This window comes from Phascolarctos cinereus, unplaced genomic scaffold, assembly GCF_003287225.1.
Source record: "Phascolarctos cinereus isolate Bilbo 61053 unplaced genomic scaffold, phaCin_HiC Scaffold_726;HRSCAF=1367, whole genome shotgun sequence".
Lineage (NCBI taxonomy): Eukaryota > Metazoa > Chordata > Mammalia > Diprotodontia > Phascolarctidae > Phascolarctos > Phascolarctos cinereus.
The window spans coordinates 318,161,020-318,187,266 of NW_027556098.1; the positions used below are offsets into that span (position 1 = coordinate 318,161,020).

Below are 26,247 nucleotides of genomic sequence, written 5' to 3' on the forward strand. Positions count from 1 at the left end.
TATATATCGATCATCACAGCACCTAGCACAAAATAAGTGGTATCTCAATGTTAGTTATTATTGTTATTATTATTATAAAAGAATGGAAGCAGGAGCTGTCTTTCTGCTTGTATTTATATTTCCAGCTCTTGGCACATAGAAACCACTTGTTGATTTGACCTGACCCATAATGGGAACAATCTCCAACCCCATACCCCAGTGGAGAAGGGAAATGAACTAACCAAGTTGCCTTTCCCAGGCAGTGTAACGAGTCTAGGATATTCCCTACATCACTTCCCGAATCCCGGAGGCCGGCACTGATGACAGCGCGGGAACTCAGGCTACAGCACGTGAGCCTTTCTCTTTTCCCCGCCCCCATTTCAGTCCCGCCCTCCGCACCTGCGCACTCGCTCTTCCTGAGGGGTGTTCCCTCGCAGCGCGCAAGAGCCAATGGCTGAGCTGAGAACACACACACCCCCAGAACCGTGGCCACGGGAAGCTAAAGATCAGGTCCAATTGCGTGCTGCTTGGGGCGTCGTATTTTTCCCCTCCCTTTTCGGGAGAAGCCTCTGCTCCGTTGGAGGGAGGTTAATGAGAGGGAAGCGCCCGGCCTTATCTGGCCTCCGAGGGCCCGGGACCTGAAGATGGAAAACGCGAATGGTCCAGAAGGTTGTCATCAATCCAACTCTCCTTCCCATTGATGTGTTCCGGCCTTGCTGTGGGAGTCTTCCCTCCCCCGCGAGTGCGCATGCTCCAGGGCGTGGGTTGAGGGTATTATGTAAGAGCGTGATTAGAGTGAAGAGCCCGCACGGTGCGCATGCGCAGGGGCTAGTCTGGGGCGGGTGGATTGAGAGAGCATGAGCCTGGCCCAGAAGCTTAGTTCCAGCTCCTAATGGGTTACCGGGCATGTGAGCGATGTGCAGATAGACGCTGGAGGGATCTGTCTAGCTTTCCCTATGAGGCTGGCTTTCTCTCTTGTCATTTTGTCAATGCATGAGAAGTTAACCAGGGGCTCGCCTGGATGTTGAAATTTCGAACTCAGCTTGGTGTTATTACAGCTTTCGAGGGTCGGTTGGCACCCGTACAGAAGAAGAGGCTGTAAGGAAATTCGGAGGGTGTGACTGTAACTTAAGCAGGGAAGAAGAAACTGCAACTGCTTGCGATATGGGCTGTCTGAGGACACATGGAGACTCCTCTTCTCCCTAACCCTTCACTGTGCACCTGGTCATTGGAGGTCTTCCACTGATACACGTTGAATCTGTATTGTGTACTCTTTCTGTAGAGGAGATTTTTGTTCAGGGAAGAGGTGGACTAGATGCCGTCTGAAGGTCTTTCCAATGCTGGGATTACAGGGTTCTGAATTCCAACTCAACGCACCCAATTTAACAAAGTTGGCCATTGAGTATTGTGCTGGGACCTATAGCACAGTGCCAGGCATATAGTATAAATGCTTGTTTCCTTCCTTCTTAGAGTGAATAGAGAAGTGCCTATTATTTCAGGTGTCCCTTATAAAAATGAGTGGCAGACATTTAGAGCAAAGGCTTAGTATCGAATTTTGTGTGAAGTTCAACAAATCTACAGGTGAGACACTTGACATGTTAAAAGAAGCTTATGGGGATGAAGTAATGTCAAGAGCAAGGGTTTTTGACTGGCATAAAAAGTTTAAAGGAGGTAGGGAGGATGTAGGTGATTATGTGCTAAGTGGCCGTGGGGTCACTCACAGCACCAAAGAAAATATCGACAGAGTTAGAGATTTGATTCTTTCAGGTCGCTGCTTAACTGTTAGAACGATGGCTGAAGAGTTACACTTGGATAAGGAAACAAACTCATTCTGAAAGAAAACTTGAAGATGAAGAAAGTGTCTGCAAAGATTGTGCCAGACCTTCTGAGGGATGAACAAAAGCAGCCTGACATTTCTTCTGAGGGTTTGGGGGAATCTGGGCAAAATGATGCATTGTTGAGAAAGAATGTTCCTGCTTCCGGAACACAGGTTATCCAGTGGGATTGTGTCATCAAACTGCCTCTGCCTCCTCCACCCTTCCTTATTCATTTCTCGCAGGCCAGCGGTGGAATTCATCATCCAGGAGCCTCCCACCCAAGATCACTCAGGATTGGTTATCACCATGGTAAGAAGAATAGAAAAGGTTATCTGAAACTTCCTCAGTAGATCAAAGTACTTCCTTAGTTGTATTCCAATTCTGGTGCCTGGTCTTTATTCTCTCCCTCCTGCTCCCTCAGGTCCTGGGGGCTTCCTGATTACATACTTTTTGCCTGACCATTTGACTCTGTCTACCTCTGCTCTCACGATTTGTGTTGATCTCCTGGTTGTTGTTTATTTTAATGTACTTCAGATGTCCAATCTCCTACAGCCCCTCTGATATTTGTGTACAGTACTCTTAATAGCTCTTGATTACTAGACCACTGATGCATCACTAACCGCCTTTATGTTTTGTGTTGCTTTTCTGATACCATCATCTTTCCTAGTTCCCCAGAATCAGCCAACATTAGATAGGCTCTATATAAATGCAGAAGTCATCATTCTTGCCACCTTAACTCTTCCTTTCATTTCTGGGAACCCCTTCTTCCCCAGACTGAGTGTTCCCCAACCAATATTGTTTTGTCTTCTAGATCTGTCAGATGCCCTGATTTTAAGACTAACCAAGTTGTATCAGGTCCACAGTTGCCTAGGCCTCCACTTTGCTAGAAGGGAAGAAAACTTAATCCTAGGAAATATGGAATTGACACAGGCCAAGACTAGGTGTTTGAGGGAAAGGAATTTTTTTTTTGTTTAAGAGGATGCATTCCAGGATCTGCAAAAAATGAGAAATGTTTAATGTTATAGTATGTGTCAGATTCTCTTGTCTTCCTGTAGATAACTAATTGCAATAATCATCTGCCTTACACATGGGCTGCTTTATTGTATCCCACTTTCCATTACCCCATTTGGAGTTTTCTTGGCAAAGATACTGGAGTGGTTTGCCATTTTCTTCTCCAGTTCATTTTACAGATCAGGAGCTGAAGCAAACAGGGTTAAGTGATTTGCCCAGGCTCACATAGCTAGTAAGACTGAGATCATATTTGAACTCAGGTCTTCCTGATTCTAGGGCCAGTGAGCTATCCACTTAACTATCTAGCTCAGTCTCCATTATAAAAACGTTCTTACAAGCATGGCTCCCCCCTGCCCAGACTTGAGAATTTCATCTGCTTCTATGTCCCAATAAATTAGTAAGTGGCCAAGTGAGCCCATAAGAATCAGGGCAGAGAGCTGTTCAAGTTTTGCAGCTATACCAGCTGCCAGGGTACCCATATAATCTAGCTAATATATTGAGGCTATGCAAGTCAGTCAAGTCTAACCAATATTCGAAAGCTGAGAAACAATGCATTACTCTCAATATGTTGTGACTGGAGAATCTGGATATTATTTAGCAGGTTGTCCTATGAGATCCCTGTACCTTGATCTACCAAGGAAAATGCTTTGCTCTTGCTACACTTCGAAGGGAAAAGGTACAATTGGGGACAATGAACAGAGAACCTTACCTATTGCCTCTTCTGGGTATTTGTCTCCATCTGAGAAGGGGAAAAGTTGGCTGCTATTAATATAGATTTGGAGACTTAACTCTGACTTTGTGGCTATACGGTAGGTGGTGTTCTCATACTTCTAATACTAATGGAAGATATAAATGAAAATATCCTGTTATCAGTTCCCATAAGAAGAGTCCACTGGCTTATTATCACAGTGCATAGCACATGGTAGATGCTTAATAAATGCTTGTTTATTGGTTAATCCTCATATCCTTTAATTGCCAGGAATCAGTTAAATAATCTGGACCTCACACTTTCATCCTTTACATCCCTGTTCAACATCAACAACTCCCAACTCCTGAGACCCTTCCCACAAACCATCCTGTTCCCAGGGTCAAATTGCCAGTGGATCTGCTTCAATTCCTTGACTCAGGATCGCCATATTAGCAACTCCCGTGACATCTCAAAACAGGAGAACTGTCAGTTGGAAATCACTGACTCAGCAGGTAGCCATTGCAGCCCCTGCCAAAGCCTGAGGGCTGTCCTATCTGCCTAAAGGAATAAGCAGGCAATGCAGGTGTTTCTGAGGAAAAGGTAATTGAGATAATCTGCCACATTGCCTTCATGATATGTCTCATAGACCTAGTTTCAGGGATGCAATTTCCTTTTAAATAAATGTTTCCCACCTGATCTAAAACTGACTCGTAAGGGTTTATCTCCAGAATAGAGAGGGGGTTTCTTTGTCCTTTTACTTCCCTAATTAATGTTCCTCTTCTCCCTTACCCCCATACCCTTTTTAAGGTAAGATGGATAGGTCTTTAAGGATTTGTAGAAAAGGTGGAATTTTGGCTGAGCTTGCACATAAGGTTGGGAATCACAAATAAAGTCACTCTTTATTAGGGGGGTTACTCTTGATTAGGGAGCAATGATAACTCAGCAGGTACAGAGGTGAAAATGTAAACCATATGCATAGGGAAGAAGGAGTAGAACATTTGGCTATGGTGGAAGGCTTATGTAGTTGTTATATGAGACAATTAGATAGAGGTCATATTGTGGAGAGCTCTGAATACCACTTTGTCCTGTGAGCATTAGGGATCTATGGAATTTTTTTCTAGTGTGAGAGTGAAAATAGTGTTTGAGGAAAATAAATTTGGCCCCGGTAATATAGGATGAACTGAAAGTTGGAAGGTCAATTAGGAAGCCCTCACAGTAGAGATGATAAGGCCCAGACTGTAGTGGTAGCAGTAGTAACGAACAGGTGAGATCTACTATTTATTTATGTGCAAATATCTACAAAGCTTTGGAACTGAATAAATATTTGTTTATTTATTATTTGTTAAAGTCAAAGATGAATTCAGATTTTTAGGTCAGGGTTATCATTGGGAGAATAATGGTACTTTCAACAAATAGGGAGATCCACAGTGTAAGCAGTTTGAGGAGAAAGTCATTTGGACAGTATGATATCCTGCCATATTTCAGATGTGGGACAAATAGAATCTTTTCAGCATCTAATGTAGAGGAACCAGTGCCAAAGCAGAATGAAGCCTAATTGTCTTTGTGAAGTCCTAGGGAGACCTGAGGAACATAGAGGTTATGATTGTTTCCAGCATCACAGAGATAGTCATTGTCAGAGGTGATGTTTGGTCAGTTTACTTCATTGAACAATTAAATCCCACAGGAAAAAAAAACATAATGTGAAATAAGGAAGTGTTTATTCAGTATCTACTGTATGTCAGGCAGCAATTAGCTGGGGGGAGAAAAAAATTTTAGATGACATATCTATGTCATCTGTATATCTAAAATGTGAGCATATAGCTCACATTCTGTTACCAGCCACTTAAGCTGTGTTTGTGGAAGAGGAGAACTTTGTAGAGAATGCAAAAAGGAAGGAAGAAAAAAGCATTTATTAAAGCTCACTATGTGCCCAGTCTACAAGCAATAAGACAAGAAGTCTTGCCCTCCAGAAGCTTATGTCCTAATGCAGTAAGTCAGCACACAAAAGGAAGTGAAAAGGGGGCAAGGGCAAGTTCAGGTAAAGTCCAGAAATTCTGGAGCTGGGTTAGGAGGAGAAAGAAGGCAGGCTGGCCTAGGGCCCTCCACAAAATGGAGGCTTCAGGAATGACCTAACTATAGGAAAAGGGGCTTGGGCTTTGTAGAGGGATATTCCAGGATGAACCAACCCCAGGAGTGGTAGCCCTGCAGGGCTTGAGAGAAGTTCCAGGATGAGAGAGCAGAGCACCTCAATACCATGAAAATCCTTAAATCCTCTCCCTTTGATTCCTATTTTCAGCAAGTTGTGATCAAGGTAACAAGATTCTTTTGTCTTCCAAGAATGAAAGGGATTTAAGTTGTAGCAATTTTGTCAGAGTCTCTAACACCACTCAGGTTCCAGATTGCCTTTGAGGTATTTCTTGCTTCTCTGGCTCGGGCCCCATCCAGAAACTCATTCACTGCCTGATACTCCTCTGTCTGCTAATGTCAACTCCCTTTGCAAGCATATGCAGATCGCAAAATTAAGGAAAGAAGGTTCTACTAAAAGAAAAAATAGAAGTCAAACTAGATACTATTTAATGAGCAGCTCTATCCCAAAGATCTAGAGAGCATCTCAGTCACAATCCTGAATAAGATTCTGCTTCCAATATGTGTCAGTAGGCAAGGCTTCCCTCATCAGTGACTCCCAACAGGCTGTATCAGACTTTGCTCTCTGAGTGCCTGGCTCCGCATTCCTCTGGTTCTTTCCTACAAAGGATGTATGTCAGTGTCTCAGCAGATATTTCTTTCCACGGGGTCCTGATGGCAGTGCCATCTGGTCCTTAGCAGGTGGTACTTCTAGTAGTTGCTTTGCCTTCTCTGGTTACATGTGGCTCCTTTGTGGGTAGTGTTAGCCATTGTTCTCAGACAAGGCCAAGGAAAATCCTCTCTGGCCAGGCACAGTGCTTACCACCACAGAGGGGAATGCCGCCAAACTTTCCTTGTCTGGAAGAAAACAGTCTCCCTGCATTGCGTACAGCTCTTAATGGTGCACAGCCAAACTTGAGACTTCCTTTCGCTGAGAGCCTCTTACTGATCACCACCACTGGTTTCACAAAAGCCTACCTGCAAGTAGCAGGATCCAGTTACTCCCCAAGTTTTTAAGTTCTTCTTTCAGATATGTTGATTGTAATGTGTGCCTTTTTAATCATTTTCTTTGGTAACTTGGATAAAGACATAGACGTCTGCTTATCAGATTTGTAGGTGCCACAAAGCATCAGATGTTTATGCCTGCACAGAATAAACACCCTTCAGGTATGTAGATCATCATGGTCAAAGGTGTCACGTTGGGGCTTAGGCTGTAAAACTCCTGAGTTCTGCCTGAACCAGATTAAAATGTAATTGGGAAAGGTTTAACAAAATAGATAAAAATAAGGTACAACATAAATAATGTGAATTTGTGGTTGTTCTGAGTCAATATGCAGCTGCACGGATTCCCTCCTATTTGAGTTTGATGCCACTAGTCTAGAACATACTGTCTTTTGGCCTCCTCAAAGGTCTCATCTAAATCAGGGACCCCAATTCATTTTTCATTTTTGGAGAATGTTATTATCACTACCATATATACAGATCTGCTTGTCTATAGAATGACATTCTCAAATTGAAAGCAGATCATTCCTATCTAAATAAACATTTACAACATCTTACAGGCTTCCTGAATTGCACAGTTACTCATTACTCAGTCTGAATTGTACCCACCCCCATGCTCCTATGCAAGGGTTTCTTTGACCCGTGGGCACTACTTCACCTAATCAGGTGGACTGCTTTTGTGCTTCTCACTTAGTACCACCCTGAATTATTTTTTAAAATTTAATCTAATGCATTTTTTGTTACATGTGAAGTTCCCAACTGTCTTCCTCCCTCTCTTCCTACCTCACACTAGAAAAGGCTACCATTTGATACAGATATATAAGATTAGGTAAGACTATACTCTTCATACTTCCATTATGAATACATTCTCTGGAGGTGGATAGCATCTTCCTTCATAGATGCTTTGTAGTTGATTGGAATATTATATTACTCATAATAACTTGGTCATTCACCGTTGTTCTTTGAATAATATTGCTGTATGCAAGAGCTGATGTCCATGTTGTCCTCTGGGTATCCCAGGTTCTTTGTCTCCTTCCCTCCGTACAGATATAGTCCCCTCAACTCCAGTGGCAGAATCCCTGGTTTTGGCTTTGCCAGTAGCAGGATACTGGTTTCCCAAGAGAAAGCAGGAGTTAACCATGTTTCTTATCATGAATCAGAAAAAAAGAACATAATAAGTACTCACTTTGGAGAATGTTACTATTGCAAGATTTTTACTCAAGGGAAAGGCCAACATTTTAAAACCTCAGTGATACTGACAGATACAACAAGATGTAAACTTTTCTTCTGAGTAAAACTAACCACCACAGGCCTCACTGGCCCATTCTTATAATGCGGTAATTAGCCTAGCTTGCATCTCTGTGAGAGAAGTAGGACAGGCATTGTTTATACCCATTTTACAGATAAGGAAAAAAGTTCAATGACTTAGGATCTGTAGAGAATTTAGAACTGCAAAGAGCCTTAGTCTAACTTCTCATTTTATCAAGAAGTTAAGCTGAAGCCTAGTGAGCTTCAGTGATTTGCCTAAGGTAAGAGAATTCTTTAGACAATTGGATTGCAACTGTGTTCTCTGAAGAATTTTTAAGTCCTGCAGAGAAAGTCTGCAAAATAGAAAATATCTTTAGTTGGAATAAACCCAATTCCCAGCATTCTTGTAAAGGATTGTGACTTGGTAGACCCTTTTGAGTTCTTATTGGTTTGAGCAGCCACCGCTGGACACGCTGTACCTTGACGCTGGCGTAGTGATGTCATTTTGGTCCTTTTTTTTATATAAGTTTATTTATTTTTAGTTTTCAATATTTACTTCCATAAAATTTTGAGTTCCAAATTTTCACCCCATCTCACCCTCCCCCACCCCAAGATGGCATGCATTCTGAATACCCTTCCCCTAGTCTGCCTCTCTTCTGTCTCTCCCCTCTTCTCTTATCCCCTTCCCCTTCTATTTCCTGTAGGGCAGGATAGACTTCTGTACCCCATTTCCTGTATTTCTTATTTCCCAGTAGCATGTGAAAACAATTTTTTAAACATATGTTTTGAAAACTTTGGGTTCCAAATTTTCTTCCTTCCTCCCTCCCCACCCACCCTCATTGAAAAGGCAAGCAACTCAATATAGGTTATACATGTGCATAAATTTGCAAAACACTTCCATAGTAGTCATGTTGTGAAAACTAACACTATTTCCTTTAATCCTACCCCCTCCCATTTATTCTATTCTTTCTTTTGACCCTGTCCCTCCTCAGAAGTATTTGCTTCTGATTCCCCTTTCCCAATCTGCCCTCCTCTCTATCATCCCCCTGCTCTCTTGTCCCCTTCTCCCCTATTTTCCTGTAGGGTAAGACAGATTTCCATACCCAATTGAATGTGTATGTTATTCCCTCCTTAAGCCAAATCCTATGAGAATAAGATTCACTCATTCCCTCTCACCTTCCCCATTTCCCCTCCACTGTAAGAGCTTTTCTTTTCTTTTTTTTTTGTGAGATAATTTACCCCATTCTACTCTCCCTTTCTTCTTCTCCTAGTATAATCCTCTCTCATCCCTTAATTTTATTCTCCAGATATGACCCCTTAATCTTCAACTCACCCTGTGCCCTCTATCTATCTATCTATCTACATACATACATACATATAATTTTTTTCCTCCAACTACCCTAATACTGACAAAGGTCTCATGAGTTATAAATATCATCTTTCCATGCAGGAATGTAAACAGTTCAATCTTAATAAGTCTCTTATGACTTCTCTTTCCTGTTTACCTCTTCATGTTCCACTTGAGTCTGTATTTGAAAGTCAAATTTTCTATTCAGCTCTGGTCTTTTCATCAGAATGCTTGAAAGTCCTCTATTTCACTGAATGACCATTTTTTCCCCTGAAGGATTATACTCAGTTTTGCTGGGTAGGTGATTCTTGGTTGTAATCCTATCTCCTTTGCCCTCTGGAATATTATATTCCATGCCCTGTGGTCCTTTAATGTAGAAGCTGCTAAATCTTGTGTTATCCTGATTGTGTTTCCACAGTACTTGAATTGTTTCCTTCTGGCAGCTTGTAATATTTTCTCCTTGACCTGGGAACTCTGGAATTTGGCTACAATATTCCTAGGAGTTTTCCTTTGGGGATCTCTTTCAGGAGGAGATCTGTGGATTCTTTCAATTTCTATTTTGCCCTCTGGTTCTAAATATCAGGGCAGTTTTCCTTGATAATTTCTTCAAAGATGATGTCTAGGCTCTTTTTTTGATCATGGCTTTCAGATAGTCCAATAATTTTTAAATTCTCTCTCCTGGATCTATTTTCCAGGTCAGTTGTTTTTCCAATGAGATATTTCACATTGTTTCTATTTTTTCATTCTTTTGGATTTGTTTTACAGTGTCTTGATTTCTCATAAAGTCACTAGCTTCCAATTGCTCTATTCTAATTTTTAAGGAAGTATTTTCTTCAGTAATCTTTTGGACTTCCTTTTCCATTTGGCCAATTTTTCTTTTTAGGGCATTCTTCTCCTCATTGGCTTTTTGGATCTCTTTTGCCATTTGGGTTAGGCTATTTTTTAAGGTGTTTTTCTTCAGTATTTTTTTGGGTCTCCTTTAGCAAGCTGTTGACTTGTTTTTCATGATTTCCTTGCATCACTCTCATTTCTCTTCCCAGTTTTTCTTCTACTTCTCTTACTTGCTTCTCAAAATCCCTTTTGAGCTCTTCCAAGGCCTGGACTGATTCATATTTTTCTTGGAGGCTTTGGATGTAGGAGCTTTGACTTTGTTGTCTTCTGGTTGCATATTTTGATCTTCTTTGTCACCAAAGTAAGATAATATAATCTGACTCTTTTTGTGCTGCTTGCTCATGATCCCAGCCAATTACTTGAGTTTTAAACTCTTTGTTAAGGTAAGAGTCTGCTTCCAATGTGGAGAGTGTACTGTCCCAAGCTTCAGGGGTTTGTATAGCTGTTTTCAGAGATACTTGTAGGGACCTGTAAATTTTCAGTTCTTCCAAGTTGGTATGATAAGGGGTGAGGTGTTTACTCCTTTCCTGGCCTGTGAGTACAAGTACTCCTTTCTGTCCTGTAACTGTGAGGAGAGGTTCTTCTCCACAGCCACTCCAAGCTCCATCACGCCAGCGTTCCTCCTCACCCCAGAACCGCCACCCAGAACTGTGACCCAGATCCAAGCATGGGCAAAGCAAGAGATTCTTGCCTCAGCACTGGCAAAGAGATCCCTGAAATCCCTCTCTGATCAGCCACTGGATTCCCCCTCAGTCTGTGGGTGGGAAGCTTAGGAGGCAGTCCCTGCCCTGGGCCGCGCTCACGGAATGGAACTGAGACCCCGCACTTCTCTCTCAGCACTGCAGAAACAGACTTTTCCCACTGACCTTCTAAGCTGTCTTTGGTGTTCGTGGGTTGAGAAGTCTGGAAACTGCCACAGCTGCCCACAATTCGGCCCTCTGAGGCCTGCTCCAGGATCGCTGAGGTCTATGCACCCGTGCCAAACTGCACTCCTCTCTCAGCCCAACATGATACACCTTTCTGATCAATCATCCAGGTTGTCTTGGGCTGGAAATGTGTTTCACTCTGTCTTTTTGCGGGTTCTGCTGCTTCAGAATTTGTTCAGAGCCATTGTTTATGAGTATTTGGAGGGGTTTGGGGGAGAGCTCAAGCAAGTCACTGCTTTCACTTCGCCATCTTGGTCCTTTTCAAGAACAAAGGACAAAAACCAGTCAACCAGTCAGCTCACTTGGGGGGTAAAGATCCCTTCCCTCAGGGAGGTTATAGTCTAATAGAGAATTTAGAACATAAATCTGAAACCATCAAGCAAAAATAGCAAAGGTTTCCCCTCTTTGTAGGTCTTCAAAGAAGCTGTGTGCCACTTGTCAAGTAGGTTAAAGTGAGGATTCCTTTCATGTGTGGATTGGATTAAGATGGCCATTGAGGTCCTTTTCAACTCTCATGTTCTGTGACTCTGCTTTTTTTTACACTGTGTGTGGTTTTGCTTCTCTAGAGAATATCCTGATGACACAAAATGTATTTCTTATTTATTCATCCAATCGGTTGGTTGCTGTCCTTTGTTCTTGACTGGTCTGCTGCGTGCAGGGCACAGTGCTGTAGGGCTAGGGGAGCTCAAAGATACAATATAGAACCTTCCCTTGAAGAGCGTATTAGCATTTCTGCCTTTTACAGACCTTTGTTAGGGAAAGAAGACAGGGAAAAACAAGATAGAAGGAAAACAAAAACAAAAAGGGTACAGAGATGACACAACAGGGTCGATCCTTGGTCCTAAGGACTTAGGCATCTTTCATTCATTCAGCCATCTTTTTTTTGCTTTTTGGTTATCTGAGTTCCTCATAATGTTCACAAGTGCAAAAATATAGTGGGCCAGGTATCCATAGCCAAAGTCAATTGCACGGGCAAACGTGAATTTTAAATGAATCATATGACAGCCCCAGTTTTTTATTTCCTTTTGATTCCAGAGACCCAGGCTGATTTTGTGTCTTACCTGGAGCTGCCAAAATAAAGGGAGGCAGGAATAGCATGAAGTATCACAGCCAGGATCTACCACAGAATCCTTGGATGTCTTAGAACAAAGCTGCATTTGCTTCATCATCTCTTTCTGGGTCTCTTCCCATGTATGATGGCACTAACTGGTCTGCTCCCAAGAAACCAAAAGATGTTGTCACAGGGCAGTTTTATGTTTGATCCCTTGCAGATTAATCAGGGTGGTAATGTCTTAACGCTGGCCAAATAGCCTCAAGTCCTGAAGCTGGGCCACTTGGCAGGTGTTAGACCCAGCCTGAAAAAATGCGCAGTTAAAGGAAATTGAGAATGTGAGAATCATTTGGCAAGTACACGAGCTTAAGCAGGTGTCTGAGTCTTAGCGAAGGAAAGCTGAGATAAACAGGTTTCGTAAAAGGAAACAACTTGTCTTCCAACGGACTGTGCCAGATGTCAGGAGAAAAGACAAATTTATATTTTACCATGTTAGGCAGGTGGTTATCTCTACACAGTGTAGAAGGGACACTTGATTTTCTGGGGAACAGAAATTCTGGCTCATCTAGCAAAGCTAGAAGGCTTTGAATATTGGCCCAATGATGGACTGTGTATCTTTTGTCCAGGGCCAAGCCTAGCTCAGTTCTGAGAATCTCAGCGCCTCTCCCCTCCACGCCCCTCCGCTCCTTTTATGTGTTGTCTTCTACCATTAGAATGTAAACTCCTGGAGGGCAGCGAGTTTGTATTTCCAGCACTTAGCACAGTGCTTGGCACATAGTAAGCAATGCTTCTTGACTGACTGATGGACCAAGTTGGCAGCCGTTTACATATGTTTACACACACTTGATGAATGCTGCAATTCATGAAGACCATATAAGGCATAGAGAGGGTGCCATAGATATGATGTTGATGGAAGGAGGGCTGCACTGAGAAATCACATCCTTTAAATAATGTTAGGTGGTAGGTGAAAGTATGCTAACTCTGCATGGGGTATGTGGTTTTCGTGAAGGAGCATGAGCCATCAGATTAGGAGAAAGGAATTTAATTCTACAGTTGTTTCATCTTCAGAAATTAAGTTAGTTTCCTGTGATTTTCTAAAACTGCCTTAAAATCTGTTCTGTTGGCTTCGATGATACTTTTTAAAATGCTGTTTGTCACATCACAGAACAAACTGCAAGATGTAAGCCTATTTCTTTGTAGGTGTACCTTGTTTTAAGTATATGTAAGGTATGAAAATTAGGATTTATTAAACATGATGAGAGCTTTTCCTATAATGTTGAAGCTAGAAGGGACCTTATAGGTCTTCTAATTCTTCTCGCAAACCCCTTCTTCTGAATTGTCAGAGAAGAAAACTGATTTCCTCAAAAATCTACAGCTAGTTGGGAAAAAAATTTTACAGCAGATGTCTCTGATAAAGGCCTTATTTTCAAATATATAGAGAACTGAGTCAAATTTATAAGAATACAAGTCATTCCCTAATTGATAATGGGCAAAGGATATGAATGGGCAGAGTTTAAATGAAGAAATAAAAGCTATCTGAAGTCATATGAAACAATGCTCTAAATCACTGTTGATTAAAGAAATGAAAATTAAAATGACTCTGAGGTACCATCTCAGATTGGCTAATATGACAGAAAAGGAAAATGATAAATGTTGGAGGATGTGAGAAAATTGGAACACTAATGCATTGTTGGTAGAGTTGTGAACTGATCTAGCCATTCTGGAGAACAGTTTGAAACTGTGCCCAGAAAGCTATAAACCGTGCATACTCTTTGATTAAGCATTACCACTACTAGGTTATCCCAAAGAGATTAAAAAAATATAGAAAAGGATCTATTTGTACAAAAATATTTATAGAGACTCTTTTTGTGGTGGCAAAGAATTGGAAATTGAGGGGATGTCCATCAATTGGGGAATGGCTGAACAAGTTGTGGTTTATTATTGTAATGGAATATTATTGTACTATAAGAAATGACAAGCAGGATGATTTCAGAAAAACCTGAAAAGACTTACATGAACTGATGCAAAGTGAAGTGAGAAGAACCAGGAGAACATTGTACACAGTGACAGCAATATTGTATGATGAAGAACTGTGAATGACTTAGCTATTCTCAGCAATATAGTGATCCAATATAATTCCAAAGGACTCATGATGTAAAATGCTATCTGCCTCAAGAGAAAGAACTGATGTACTCTGAATGCAAATCAAAGCATACTATTTTTTCACTTAATTTTGTGTGTGTTTTTGGTTTGTGTTTTCTTTCACAACATGACTAATATGGAAATACATTTTGTGTGACTTCACATGTGTAATCCGTATTAAGTTGTTTACTGTCTCGGGTAGGGGAGAGGGAGGGAGAAAATTTAGAACTCAAAATTTGAAAGAACCAATTTTAAAAAATTGTTTTTACATGCAATTGGGGAAAAAATAAAATATTATTTAATAACATTTTAAAAAATATATAGCTAGTTAGTGTCAAATCTAGGAGTCCTAACTTCTAATGAATGCTTTTTCCTTCTTCCTACCCCCAACCAAAAAAAAAATGCTTTACAAAAGAATTCATTATGGAATATTTTTATCAAACTCCCATGGTGCATTTTAAGATTTTTTTAATTAAGAAAACTTAGCTTTTCATACAGCTTTTCAGGAAAATATTTAATGCACTGAATGATACGACAGTGGAGCTAGAGTAGACCTGACAGGTCACTTATTCCAGCCATTTCATCTTACACGTGGGGAAACAGGCTCAGAGCACTCAGGGAAGTGACTTGTCCAAAGTCACCCAGCAAGTCAATGGTGAGACCAGAGTTGGAAGCCAAGTCTTCCTCCTTGCAATCTAGTACTCTCTCCTCAAAACCACATCTCCCTGTATTTTCCCAAAGTGTCCTCTCTTGTTTCATCCATTTGGTTTGTGTTTATAAGTACATTCTGGCATCCAGTTGTGCGTTTTTCCAGATGTTCCTCCTGGCTTATTGGATGATGTTCTATTCTGTGTCCTGGATGATGTATTTTAATTCTCTTCTCCTGTCTCTGCTCTGTGGGATGATCTAGGCATGGGAGAACCAGTAAAGATCTTAGAGCTCTCATCTGTTCCATCTCTTATTTCTGGGTGTGTTTATATTCATGACACAGTGTCTGCAATTGCGAAATTTACCCCATAATGAGGACATCTATTTCCCGAGACATATTCTTGGATTTCCAGACATCCTGAAAATGGCCTTTGTACTTCACTTGTGGACGCCACCAGCCGTGCCCCACAAGAGTGACGTTTCCATGGTAACACTTGCATTTCAAATGGGAAAACAGAGGGAGACTCAGGGGAAAAGGGAAAAGGGGCTTTCAAATGCAAATAGCTCAAAAACAAGAGACATAAATAAGACACATGATGGTATGCAGTGAGGTAAGATTCCACTATAAATGACATGGATTTACTGGCCCTTATCCATGCACCAACTTCAAGTGTTCTCTCAAGTTTTCTACCTATCTTTCTACCTCCTATCATATTGATTTATACATATCATTCCTCCCTCAGCCCCATTTGGGACATTGAAGGCAAGGACTGGATCTTGTTCTCCCTTGTTTTACCAGAGCTGAGCCTTGCACATAGTAGGTGCTTGAATTTGGTCAATAAATATTAAGGCCATACCACATGTCAGGCACAGTTCTAAGCACTGGGGGTATTTAAAAAAAAAAAGGCAAAAGACAGTTCTGCTATAGAGAAATTCCAAGTCTAATGGGGAAAGTAGCTATGTATAGATAAATTGTATACAAGATAAATAGGAAATAATAAGACCTAACATTTATATAGTATTTACTGTGTGTATCAGACTGCTAAACACTTTAGAATTATCTCATTTGATCCTCACAAAAAGCCTGGGATGTAGGTGCTATTATTCTCCTCATTTTACAGATGAGGAAACTGAGGTTAAGTGGCTTGTCCAGAGTCACATGGCTCGTGAATGTCTGAGATTGGATTTGAACTTATATCTTCTCAATTCCTGGTCCAGTGCTCTAACCACTGAGTAACCTAGCTGCACTAGAATTAAGGAGGATAGAAAAAGGCTTCCCATAGAAGGTAGTATTTAAATTGAATTAAAAAGTATGAAATTCCATTTTTCTGCCTCTGTGGCACTTTCTCTTTGGAGACCTCAAAAACAACAGCCAGAAGTCTGATGAAGTCAGTGGGAGGGTGGGGTGAAGCCTGAGTGGATTTGCACATCTGCATTGCCACTTTCTAGCCATGTGACCTTGGGTATGCCATAGAGAACTTAAAGATTCACTCAAGAAGGGAGCTTAGACATTATCTAGTCTAACCCTATCATTTTACGACCACTAAGGTTCAGAAAGACTGAATTGCCCAGAGTCTAGTTAGATGTGGTTCTGGGATTTGAACCCAGGTCTCATAGAACTAAATCTAGTACTCTTTCCACTAGCCCGTGTTGTCTTGCCAAAAGGGTCTATTTCTTTTTGTCCCTTCCCCAGTACCCCTAGATGTACACAGACCCTAGGAAAGGAAGCATTGCCTGAATAGCCACATTGCATCAAGGCCATAAAGTCAAGTTAGGCATTGAAGTGTATCCAAGTGAAGCAGCAGAGATTCAGATCATTAGAACACTAGCTTGTCCTGGGTCCCAGCCAGGGGATGCTGGTTGGGCAAACAGTATTGTCCTTGTTGTCTTGTGCCTCTGGCTCTGAGTCATGTGGCAATAACCCGCTGGAAGGTTGATAAGAACACACAGCATCTCAGGACTTATAACCACAGAAAATGGTGTGCAAATGTCCCTATGACCTGAGAAGAACAGGAGGCACCAGATTGTGGCAAGAGATGAATGTTTTCAGGTCAGGGAATAGGACACAACTATCCTGGGAAACTGGGATCTGATCCTAGGCAAAATGGGGAAAGGACAGTGGGAGGATGCAGAGTATATCTTTAGTGCCTGTCCACAATTCCACTGTGTCTCCCTTCCCTCCCCTCCTTCCTTGTAGTGTCCTCCTCCCTGATAACCACCGTGGTGCTTAATTCATGCCTATCTTCTCCTGGCAGTGTCTTAGGCTCTAGATTAGGGGTCCCCAGACACTAGATTGGCTTTACAAGGATAGCCTGAATTTGTTCCCCAAGATAGTTGCTACTCCTTCTCTCTCCCAACATCTCCAGTCTGTAGGAATTTCCATGAAGCAGGAGAGTGTTACTGACATTGGTACCATCTTCCCCCCTCCACTTCTAGGGCTTTCCCAGTAACCTGATGGTGAAATGAATTTAGATTTAGATTGAGGAGACCAAAGTTCAGGTCCCAAGTAGACCATTTATTAGAGGCTTCTAGGTGGTGCAACGGAGTTGGAGTCAGGAAGACCTGAATTGAAATCCAGCCTCAGACACTTACTAGTTGAGTGACCCTGAGCAAATCATGTTATCTCCGTCAAGCCTCAGTTTCTTCGTCTGTAAAAATAGGAATAATAATAGCTCCTACCTATGAGGACTGTTGTGAAGATAAAAGAAGATGTGTTTATGAAGTACTATACAAAAATGCTAGCTATTATTACTCATCTTGGGAAAATTAATTCATCTCTTTGAGCCTCAGTTTCTCCACATGTGAAAAAGAGGGGAGTCCAACTAGATGATATCTAAGATTTCTTACAGTTCTAAATACTGTGATACTTTGGTGAACCATTCCTGACTCTTTCCACCAACAAAACTTCCCTTCTAGGAAACTCATCAGGTTCCTTGAGTTCAATAGGCAAGAGGTAAATAGCCGCTGAAGTTCTCTGAATAGAGAGTGCTAAGTGTGGAATAAAAAGAGATCACTTGGGTCTACAGTTAGAGGACCCGGGTTCAAATCTCTCCTCTGTCATTGACTATCTGTATAACCTTGGGCAAGTCACAATCTCCCTGAAACTCAATTTTTTTGTAAAACGAGATGGTTGGGCTAGATGGCCCACGAGGTGCCCTACAGCACTGATCCCATGATCAGAGTGAGACATCAGGAAGGTTCCTCAGAGAGCACTGTGCAGGGTGGATTGGAAAAGAGATTCACCACAGACAGGGAAACCACTTTGAAATAAAAATTCAATAGAATGCTAGCTCCTTGAAGGCAATGACTGATTTTGGTTTTGTTTTTGCTTTGTATATCTCTTCCTCTCCAATCCCAAAGCCAACAACATTGTCTTTAAGACCTTTATCTCTTTTCTTTTAGTGTTTTACTCTGAATTTAATAAACAACAAAGGAGATGAGTATTTTCATATACAAATTAGAATAGAAAAAGAGGATTGTACATGAGACAATAAATATCAATTATCATACAGCTTTGCATCCCCTTAAGTAGATAATAAATTCAACATATAACTTTCAGAGCTGTCCTGCTTGTCTGGGTTTGCCTCTGGTCCCTTCCTTATATTCTCACCTGCACATTTGTTTTTTGTTTTAAAAAAATGCTTCAATGGCCTTCTTTTCTTTATTTTAATTTTTTTGACACTGATCCCTCTCTTTATGTGACAAATTGAAAATAAAAGTATGGGTCAGGATATGGAGAGGATGGAAGCAGGACCACAGAAATGGAAAGTTTTTCAGTGTCTTTTTAAATCCCATTGGTGAGGGAGGCCCCACAAAATAAGGAGTCAGGCATTCAGGTTTAAATTTTATTTTATTTTATTTTATTTTTGGTTAGGCAGTGGGGTTATTAAATGACCTGCCCAGGGTCACACAGCTAGTAAGTGTTATGTGTCTGAGACCGAATTTGAACTCAGTTCCTCCTGAATCCAGGGCCAGTGCTCTATCCACTGTGCCACCTAGCTGCTCCCAGGTATAAATTTTAAAAAGCAAAAAGTGACATACTCCTTTGGTTCTTTGATCGAAGTAGATGAGCAATCAATCTATAAACATTCAGTCATTCTTCAGTGGTGTCCAACTCTTCATGATCCCATTTGGGATTTTCTTTGGCAGTGGTTTGCCATTTCCATTTCCACCTCATTTTACAGTTGAGAAACTGGGGCAAACAGGGTTAAGTGACTTGCCCAGGGTTACATATCTAGTAAGTTTCTGAAGTGGAATTTGAACTGAGATCTTCATGATTCTAGGCCCAGCACTCTATCCACTGCACCACTTAGCTGCCCTGATCTGATGCATATGTGAGCAGGAATCTTTTCTCAAAAATCCATGATAAGTAGGCATGCAGTTTCCACACAAAACCCTCTAGTAATGGACAACTCACTCCCTTTCAAGAGCAGCCCATTCCACTTCTGGATAGTCTAGTTGTCAGGGAGTGTTTTCCATACCTCAACCTGAAATCTGGCTCTCTACAGCTTCCCAGTGCTTCTTCTAGTTTTAGGGCCAAGAAGAAAAATTTAATCTATCTTCCACCTGAACCTAGCTATTGCATCTTCCCTATGTCTTCTCTTCTCCAGGATAAACACCCCAGTTCCTTCTAGTGATCCTTATATGTTTTAGTCTCTAATCCTCATTTCCCTAGCACCAAGCATAGCACATTATGGATAGCATGAATGTAGCATGCTAAAGGAAAAAGGGTACTGGACAGGGAGTTGGTATATCTGGATGTCCAAGCTCCATCACTTGTAAATCTGTGACCTTGGTCAAATTGCTTTAAACCTCTGAGACTTATGTTTCTTATCTGTAAAGTGGAAATAATAATTCTTTCACTACCTGTCTCACAGGCTTGTCATGACTATGGAATAAGGATGAAGATGAAGTTCTTTACAGCCAGAAAGTATTGTATAAATGTAAGCATTGCTATATTTTAGGTGCTTAAGAACTGTTTTGAGAAGGGATGTGGAAAAGTGAATAGAGGGCTGCTTTCAGCATCAAGAAGATCTGAGTTCAAGTCCTTCCTACTGGCCTTGTGACACTGGACAAACCATTTAGACTCCTGGTGTCCACATGTCCTCTAAGACTGTCCAAGGCACTTGAAGAGCAGGGTCTGATCTCCTTTGGGAGAGGGAGTTTCCTGACTGAGAGTTCCCTATACTGATGAAATCAGTGGGAAAGAAAGGACTAAGAAGAAATGTTCACTGAATGAATGGATGAACAGGGAACAAATGATAGGCATACTCAAATAGTATCTGTTGAATGATTAAATGTATACATGGATGCCTTAACCTAAAGGAATGAACCTCTAATGCTGGAATTTCAGACACTGGTGACAGGTTTGGGAATGGAGGAGGTCTTTTTCTTTCATTCTTTTTTATTAGTTTAATAGTATTTTATTTTTTCCCCAGTTACATGCAAGAAAAATTTTAGCATTCGTTTTTTACAAAATGTTGAGTTCCAAAATTTTCTCCCTCCCTCCCTTCCCCTCTTCTGAAAATGATAGGTAGTTAGATATAGTTTATACATGGGCTATCATGTAAAAATATTTCCATAATTGTCATAGTTGTGAAAGAAGAAACAGATCAAAAGGGGAAAAAGGCACACGAAAGAATAAAGTAAGTAAAAAAAATATGCTTTGATCTGCACTCAGAATCCATCAGTTCTTTATCTGGATATGGATAGCATTTTCCTTCATGAATCCTTTGTACTTGTCTTGGGTCATTGTGCTGCTGAGAAGAGCTGAGTCATTCATAGTTGATTATCACACAATGTTGCTGTTACTGTGTACAATGTTTTCCTGGTTCTGCACATCTCACTTTGCATTAGTTGGAACAAGTCTTTCCAGGTTTTTCTGAAGTCTGTCTGTTCATCATTTCTTATTGCAAATAGTATTCCATTACATTCATATACCACAGCTTGTTCAGCCATTCCCCATTTGATGGGCATCCCCTCAGTTTCCAATATTTTGCCACCAGGAAAAGAGCTGCTATAAATATTTTTGCATATTTAGGATATTGATAGGGGAAGTCTTGAAGCAGAAGAACCTTCCAATATGAAGACCATAAGGCTCATATTCCCCTGTGATGTCGTAATCCCATAATTTTTTCAAGGAGCTGTTACTTCATTGTGGGGGGGCCCTCCTACCACTGATACAAGTCCCAACCCCCTCATGCCTTAGTAGAAAGTTTTGTGAGCTGCTGTGATCAAAAACAGCCATTCCCTGTTGGAAGGTAGGGAGGCACCCTTGTGGTGATGAAGAGCCTCTCTGAACTTAGCTAGACTGGTCCTTGGAGGACAGAGACACACACCCAGTCCATCACCAGGCCTATGCTGGAAGAGAAGGTTTTCCAGTCAGGTGTGCTCTTTCTTCTCGTCTTGGCTAGTTGAAATCCTTTTCTTCCTTAAAAGCTCAGGTCAGGTACTACTTCCTCTGCCCCTCCCTCCCCTGTCCATTCCCTGCTCCCTCAAAGATGAAAGTGATTTTTTTTCTGTCCTCAAATTTTCTAAGAGTAATAATTTTGTTGTTATTGTTGTTCAGTTGTATCCTACTGTTCATGACCCCATTTGGGGTTTTCTTGACAAGGATACTGGAATGATTTGCTATTTCCTACTGTAGCTCATTTTACAGATGAGAAAACTAAGGCAAACAGGGTTAAGTAACTTGCCCAGGGTCACACAACTAGTGGGTGTCCAAGGCCAGATTGGAACTCAGAAAGATGAGTTTTCCTGACTCCAGGCCCAATACTCTAACCACTGTGCCATGTAGCTGCCCCTAAGTAATAATAGCTAGCATTTATATAGTACTTTAAGGTTTGCAAAGCACTTTACATATGCTGTCTCATATTATCCCCATTTTACTGATGAGAAAACTAAAGCTGAGAAAAATAAAGTGACTTAGCTAGTGTCTCAGGCAGGATTTGAAATCAGGTCTTCCTGCCTCCAGGCGCAACACTCTAACAACTCCACGACCACCATCCAACCCCCACCCCTAAACCCCAGCTGCCTTGTGAGTACTTTGTCTGGATTTAGCCTTTATATTTGTGTGTACATGTCATTTCCCTCCCCTCAGCAGACTATGAGCTCCTTAAAGGAGGGCCTGGTTCATTTTTCATTTTTGTATATGAATGAGAATTCAAGTGTTTATTCTGTGCTAAGCATAGGGGATACATAGACAAAAGAACTTGTCCTGAGGGACTTATATTTTAATGGGGGAAACAAACATTTAAGGGAGTGGTGGACAAGGAGAATTTTGGTCTCCAGAGTTCCAAGGATAGTGATTGAGGCCATAGGCATAGTTTGATGCTCCCTATCCAGGACCAATGACAGGGACTGATCTGATAATGATTCATGTTTCCAGAGCTGGAGGGATCCTGGGAGAAGAAAGGGTACTTTCAAGGAAAACAAATGGCAAGGAGGCTATGGAGGAGATGGCCCGAGAGGAGACTTTAAATTCCTTAGAGGCAGGGACTGTGTCATTTTTCATCATTGTATAGCCCCAACACCAAGCTGGGGGCCTTACACTTTCTTAGGTGTTTGATAATTGTTGAAATGAACTGAACTGAATTGGTAGGACCTGCCAATTGTTTCAGAAATTCAATTAAGTTTAATTAAAAAAAATTATTAAGCACTTACTATGTGCAATAGGTTCTAGATACAAGGATAAAACAAGACCTCAATCTTGCCTTCAAGGGACATGAGTCTAATGGGGGGGTCATATGTTCACTCATTTCGGTAGTATCTGACTCTGTGACCCCATTAGAGATTTTCTTGGCAAAACTACTGCAGTGGTTTGCCATTTCCTTCTTTAGCTCATTTTATGGATGAAGAAATGGAGGCAATCAGGGTTAAATGACTTGCCCAGGGTCACACAGCTACTAAGTGTCTGAGGCCAGATTCAAACTCATGAAGATGAGTCTTCCTGATCCAAGCCCAGTGCTCTATCTACTGTGCCACCTAGCTGCCAGTCTAATAGAGGGATGAGTCATAAAACATGTGTGTAAGTAATTATCATAAAAAGCAGTTTTAGAATGTGTAAGCATAAAGGTCTAATATGGGAATTTGTGACTTCATAGGTACAGAGACAACTGCAAAACTGCAGGTTGGTACCTCTGTGTAACTTAGTTTAAGAGAATTGTCCAGAGCACCAAGAGTTGAGTGACTTGCCCAGGGTCATACAACAAGGACAAGTAAGCAGAACTTGCACTTGGATTTTCTTAGCTCTATGGCTGTCTCTATGCCCAGGATAAAAATCATACCCCTAATGTGAGCCTACACCCAGTCTGTACTCAATCGTCCTTAGGCTCTGGACGTTCGGTCCCATCGCAACACCCACACTACAGAACAAGTCCACGTCTACTGCTGCTGCCTGGAATGTTTACACCTTAACTGGTTTCTTCTTGACTCTTCTGGCTTTTGGGATCACTGTTTCACTCTTTCTTCACCGCTTCCAGTCTAGTCCTTTGTATTTGGTCCTCTGGGGATCTTTTTGATCAACCCATTATGGACTCTGGTTTTCTTTCTCATAATCTGACCTGAACCATGACCCTTCCCCTCCCTCCCCTTCTGCCCCCAACAGGGTTCTTCCTTGTCCCTGAATTATCCTGTTAATTACCTTTAAGTATTGGTATACGCTTTGTTCCCATCTACTCTAGGGACCAGATATTCATTAGAAATCGTATCTTGAATATAGTTCTGTGTTCTTTCTTTTTTGGTCTGACCTAGGTTTACATCAGCGTAGATAACTCTTGGTGTGGAAACTCCCTCCCCTGGTGCAGATCAGCTTAGGATCTCAAACTTAGGATCTTAGAAAGTTACATGGGGGTAGGGGTAGCTAGGGGGTGCAGTGGATAGAGCACCAGCCCTGGAGTCAGGAGGACCTGAGTTCAAATTCGGCCTCAGACACATAACACTCACTAGCCGTGTGACTCTGGGCAAGTCACTTAACCCTAATTGCCTCACCAAAAAAAAAAATTTACCTGGGACACTTGGGAGGTTAAGAGACTTACAGTCATTGCAAGATTGCAGGGTAATGAAGTTGAGACTTAAGCCTTGAGACATCTAGCTCACAGTTCAATTAACTTTTTATTTTTGTTCCAGTCTTGTGATTTCATCAGTGTGCAGAACTCTCTCCACCTGCACTATGTAGATCAAACTCTAGTCTTAGAGAGTTTTTAAGGCACTGAGAAGTCCAGTGATCTGCCTGTGGTCACACAGCTTATATGTGTGTATCATAGGCATGTCTTGAACACAGGTCATGCCGAATCTAAGACAGTGCTCCTATCATCATCATCATTATCATCACCATCACCATCACCATCATCATTGCTGATGTTTATAGAGTGCTTATTTGTGCTAGGGCACTGTGCTAAGCGTTTTACAAATATCTCATTTGATTTTCATAACAACCCTGGGAGGTAGGGGTCATTATTATTTCCTTTTTTACAAATGAGTAAACTGAGGCAAACAGAGGTTAAGTGACTTGCCCAGGGACACAGTGAGTGACCCTGGCAAGTGTCAAATTTGTACTCAGGCCTCCTTGACTCCCACAGTGCTCTGTGCACTATGGCGCCACCTAGCTACCCCTAAGTCAATCTCTGTTTCTGTCTCTGTCTCTCTCCCCCCTCTCATTCTTTCTCCCCTTCCTCACATTCTTTCTCTCTCTCTCCATATAGATTATGTCTTAGAAATCAAAGCTTTTGTACCACTCTGCACATAATAAATGTTATTTTTATTATTGTTAGAGAGTATGCTGACTTGGAGTCGGGAAGACCTGTGTTTATAAGCTAAGACACATAAACACAATTGCCTTAGAAACCACCACTTGGAGGTCTCTCTGCACATAGTAGGTGCCTAATTGTAACTATCTTAGAAACTATGGCTTGGAGGCCACTCTGCACACAGTGGATGCTTTATACCCAAATCAAATCACAGCCCACTGCAGTAGGCAGGGACTCATGGCCTTGGGGGTGCAGAGGAGACCCCCGCACAGCTTCAGAGAGCAGAGTGAACTGGCTTCAGAGTCAGTCAAAATGGTGATGTTTGTGTTTTCTGGGTCTGCACGGTCAATAAATTTTGAACTACAAGTGATTCTTTACCCCATCTTTCATGATTTTATGTGACTTAAGGGAATGAAAGCATAACATCCTGCTTCCCCGTAAGCTCTCTGGCAGTGATGTTGGCACCAATTAAAGCTGAGTCTGTGTAATTAATCAAAACCAATTTGGAAACCCTAGTGATTGGCTGGTCTGTTGTGCTGCCTGCTGCACATACAGTAGTTCCTCTGATTAGTCGAGGAGACAGGCACATATGAATGTTTTATGGGTTTGTGGTGCTGGCTGAAAGTGTTGGCTATGTCATCCGAAATGACTAATGAGGCTAGAAACTTAATCCTTGTGAGTGAGCTTATGAAGAAGGCCTGCTGTCTATACTTGGCTCCAGTTTTGTAACACAGATGGAAAAGAGACTAAATGGGGTAGTGGAAAAAAACATGGGACTGGGGAGTCAGGGGACCTGCCTTTGAGCTCTGGTTCTGTTGCTGACTAGCTGTGTGACCTTGGGTAAGTCCCTTCCTCTCTCTGAAATTCAGTTGTTGCTAGGAAACTAGAGAAGGGCATTGTAGTGGAGGACAGGCTAGAGAAGTCTGATGGTTAACAAGGAAGCTAGGGGGAATGCTTACCAAGGTGAGAGAAAAAGGAAGAACCCTGCAAGTGTGACAGAAAGGGAGGCCATCCACAAGTTCTGGTAAGAAGGACAGCAGCCTTAATTTCCACGGAACAGAGTCTAGTAGAAGGTAGAGCTGATATATTAGGGACAGCCCCATGGTGACCACTGAAAATATTCACAGGACTGATCCAACCATTCTGGAGAGCAATTTGGAACTATGCCCAAAGGGCTATAAAAACGTGCATACCCTTTGACCCAGCAATAGCACTTGTAGGGCTGTATCCCAAAGAGATCAAACAAATGGGAAAGGACCCACATGTACAAAAGTATTCATAGCAGCTCTTTTTGCAGTGGCAAAGAATTGGAAATTGAGGGGATGCCCGTCAATTGGGGAATGGCTGAACAAGTTGTGGTATATGAATGCAATGGAATACTATTGTGCTATAAGAAATGATGAGCAAGCAGACTTCAGAAAAACCTGGAAAGGCTTGTATGGACTGATGCTGAGTGAAGTGAGCAGAATGAGGAGAATATTGTACACAGTAACACCCATGTTGTTCAATGACTAATATTGATAGACTTAGCTCTTCTCAGCAATGCAAGGGTCTAAGACATCTCCAAAAGTCTCATGATGGAACCAGAGAAAGAACTATGGAGTTTGAATGCAGATCGAAGTATAC

The 26,247-nt window shown here is 41.6% G+C and overlaps 1 protein-coding gene across 1 annotated transcript; it reads left to right on the forward strand.

Annotated features, from left to right (window-relative positions):
• The first annotated feature begins 474 nt into the window (after positions 1-474).
• On the forward strand, positions 475-26,247 carry GVQW3 (GVQW motif containing 3). Its single transcript, XM_078156926.1, is given in 3 exon segments — positions 475-1,800; positions 1,803-1,947; positions 24,956-26,247. Coding segments are annotated over 3 exon segments (711 nt in total). The 5' UTR covers positions 475-1,493; the 3' UTR covers positions 25,215-26,247.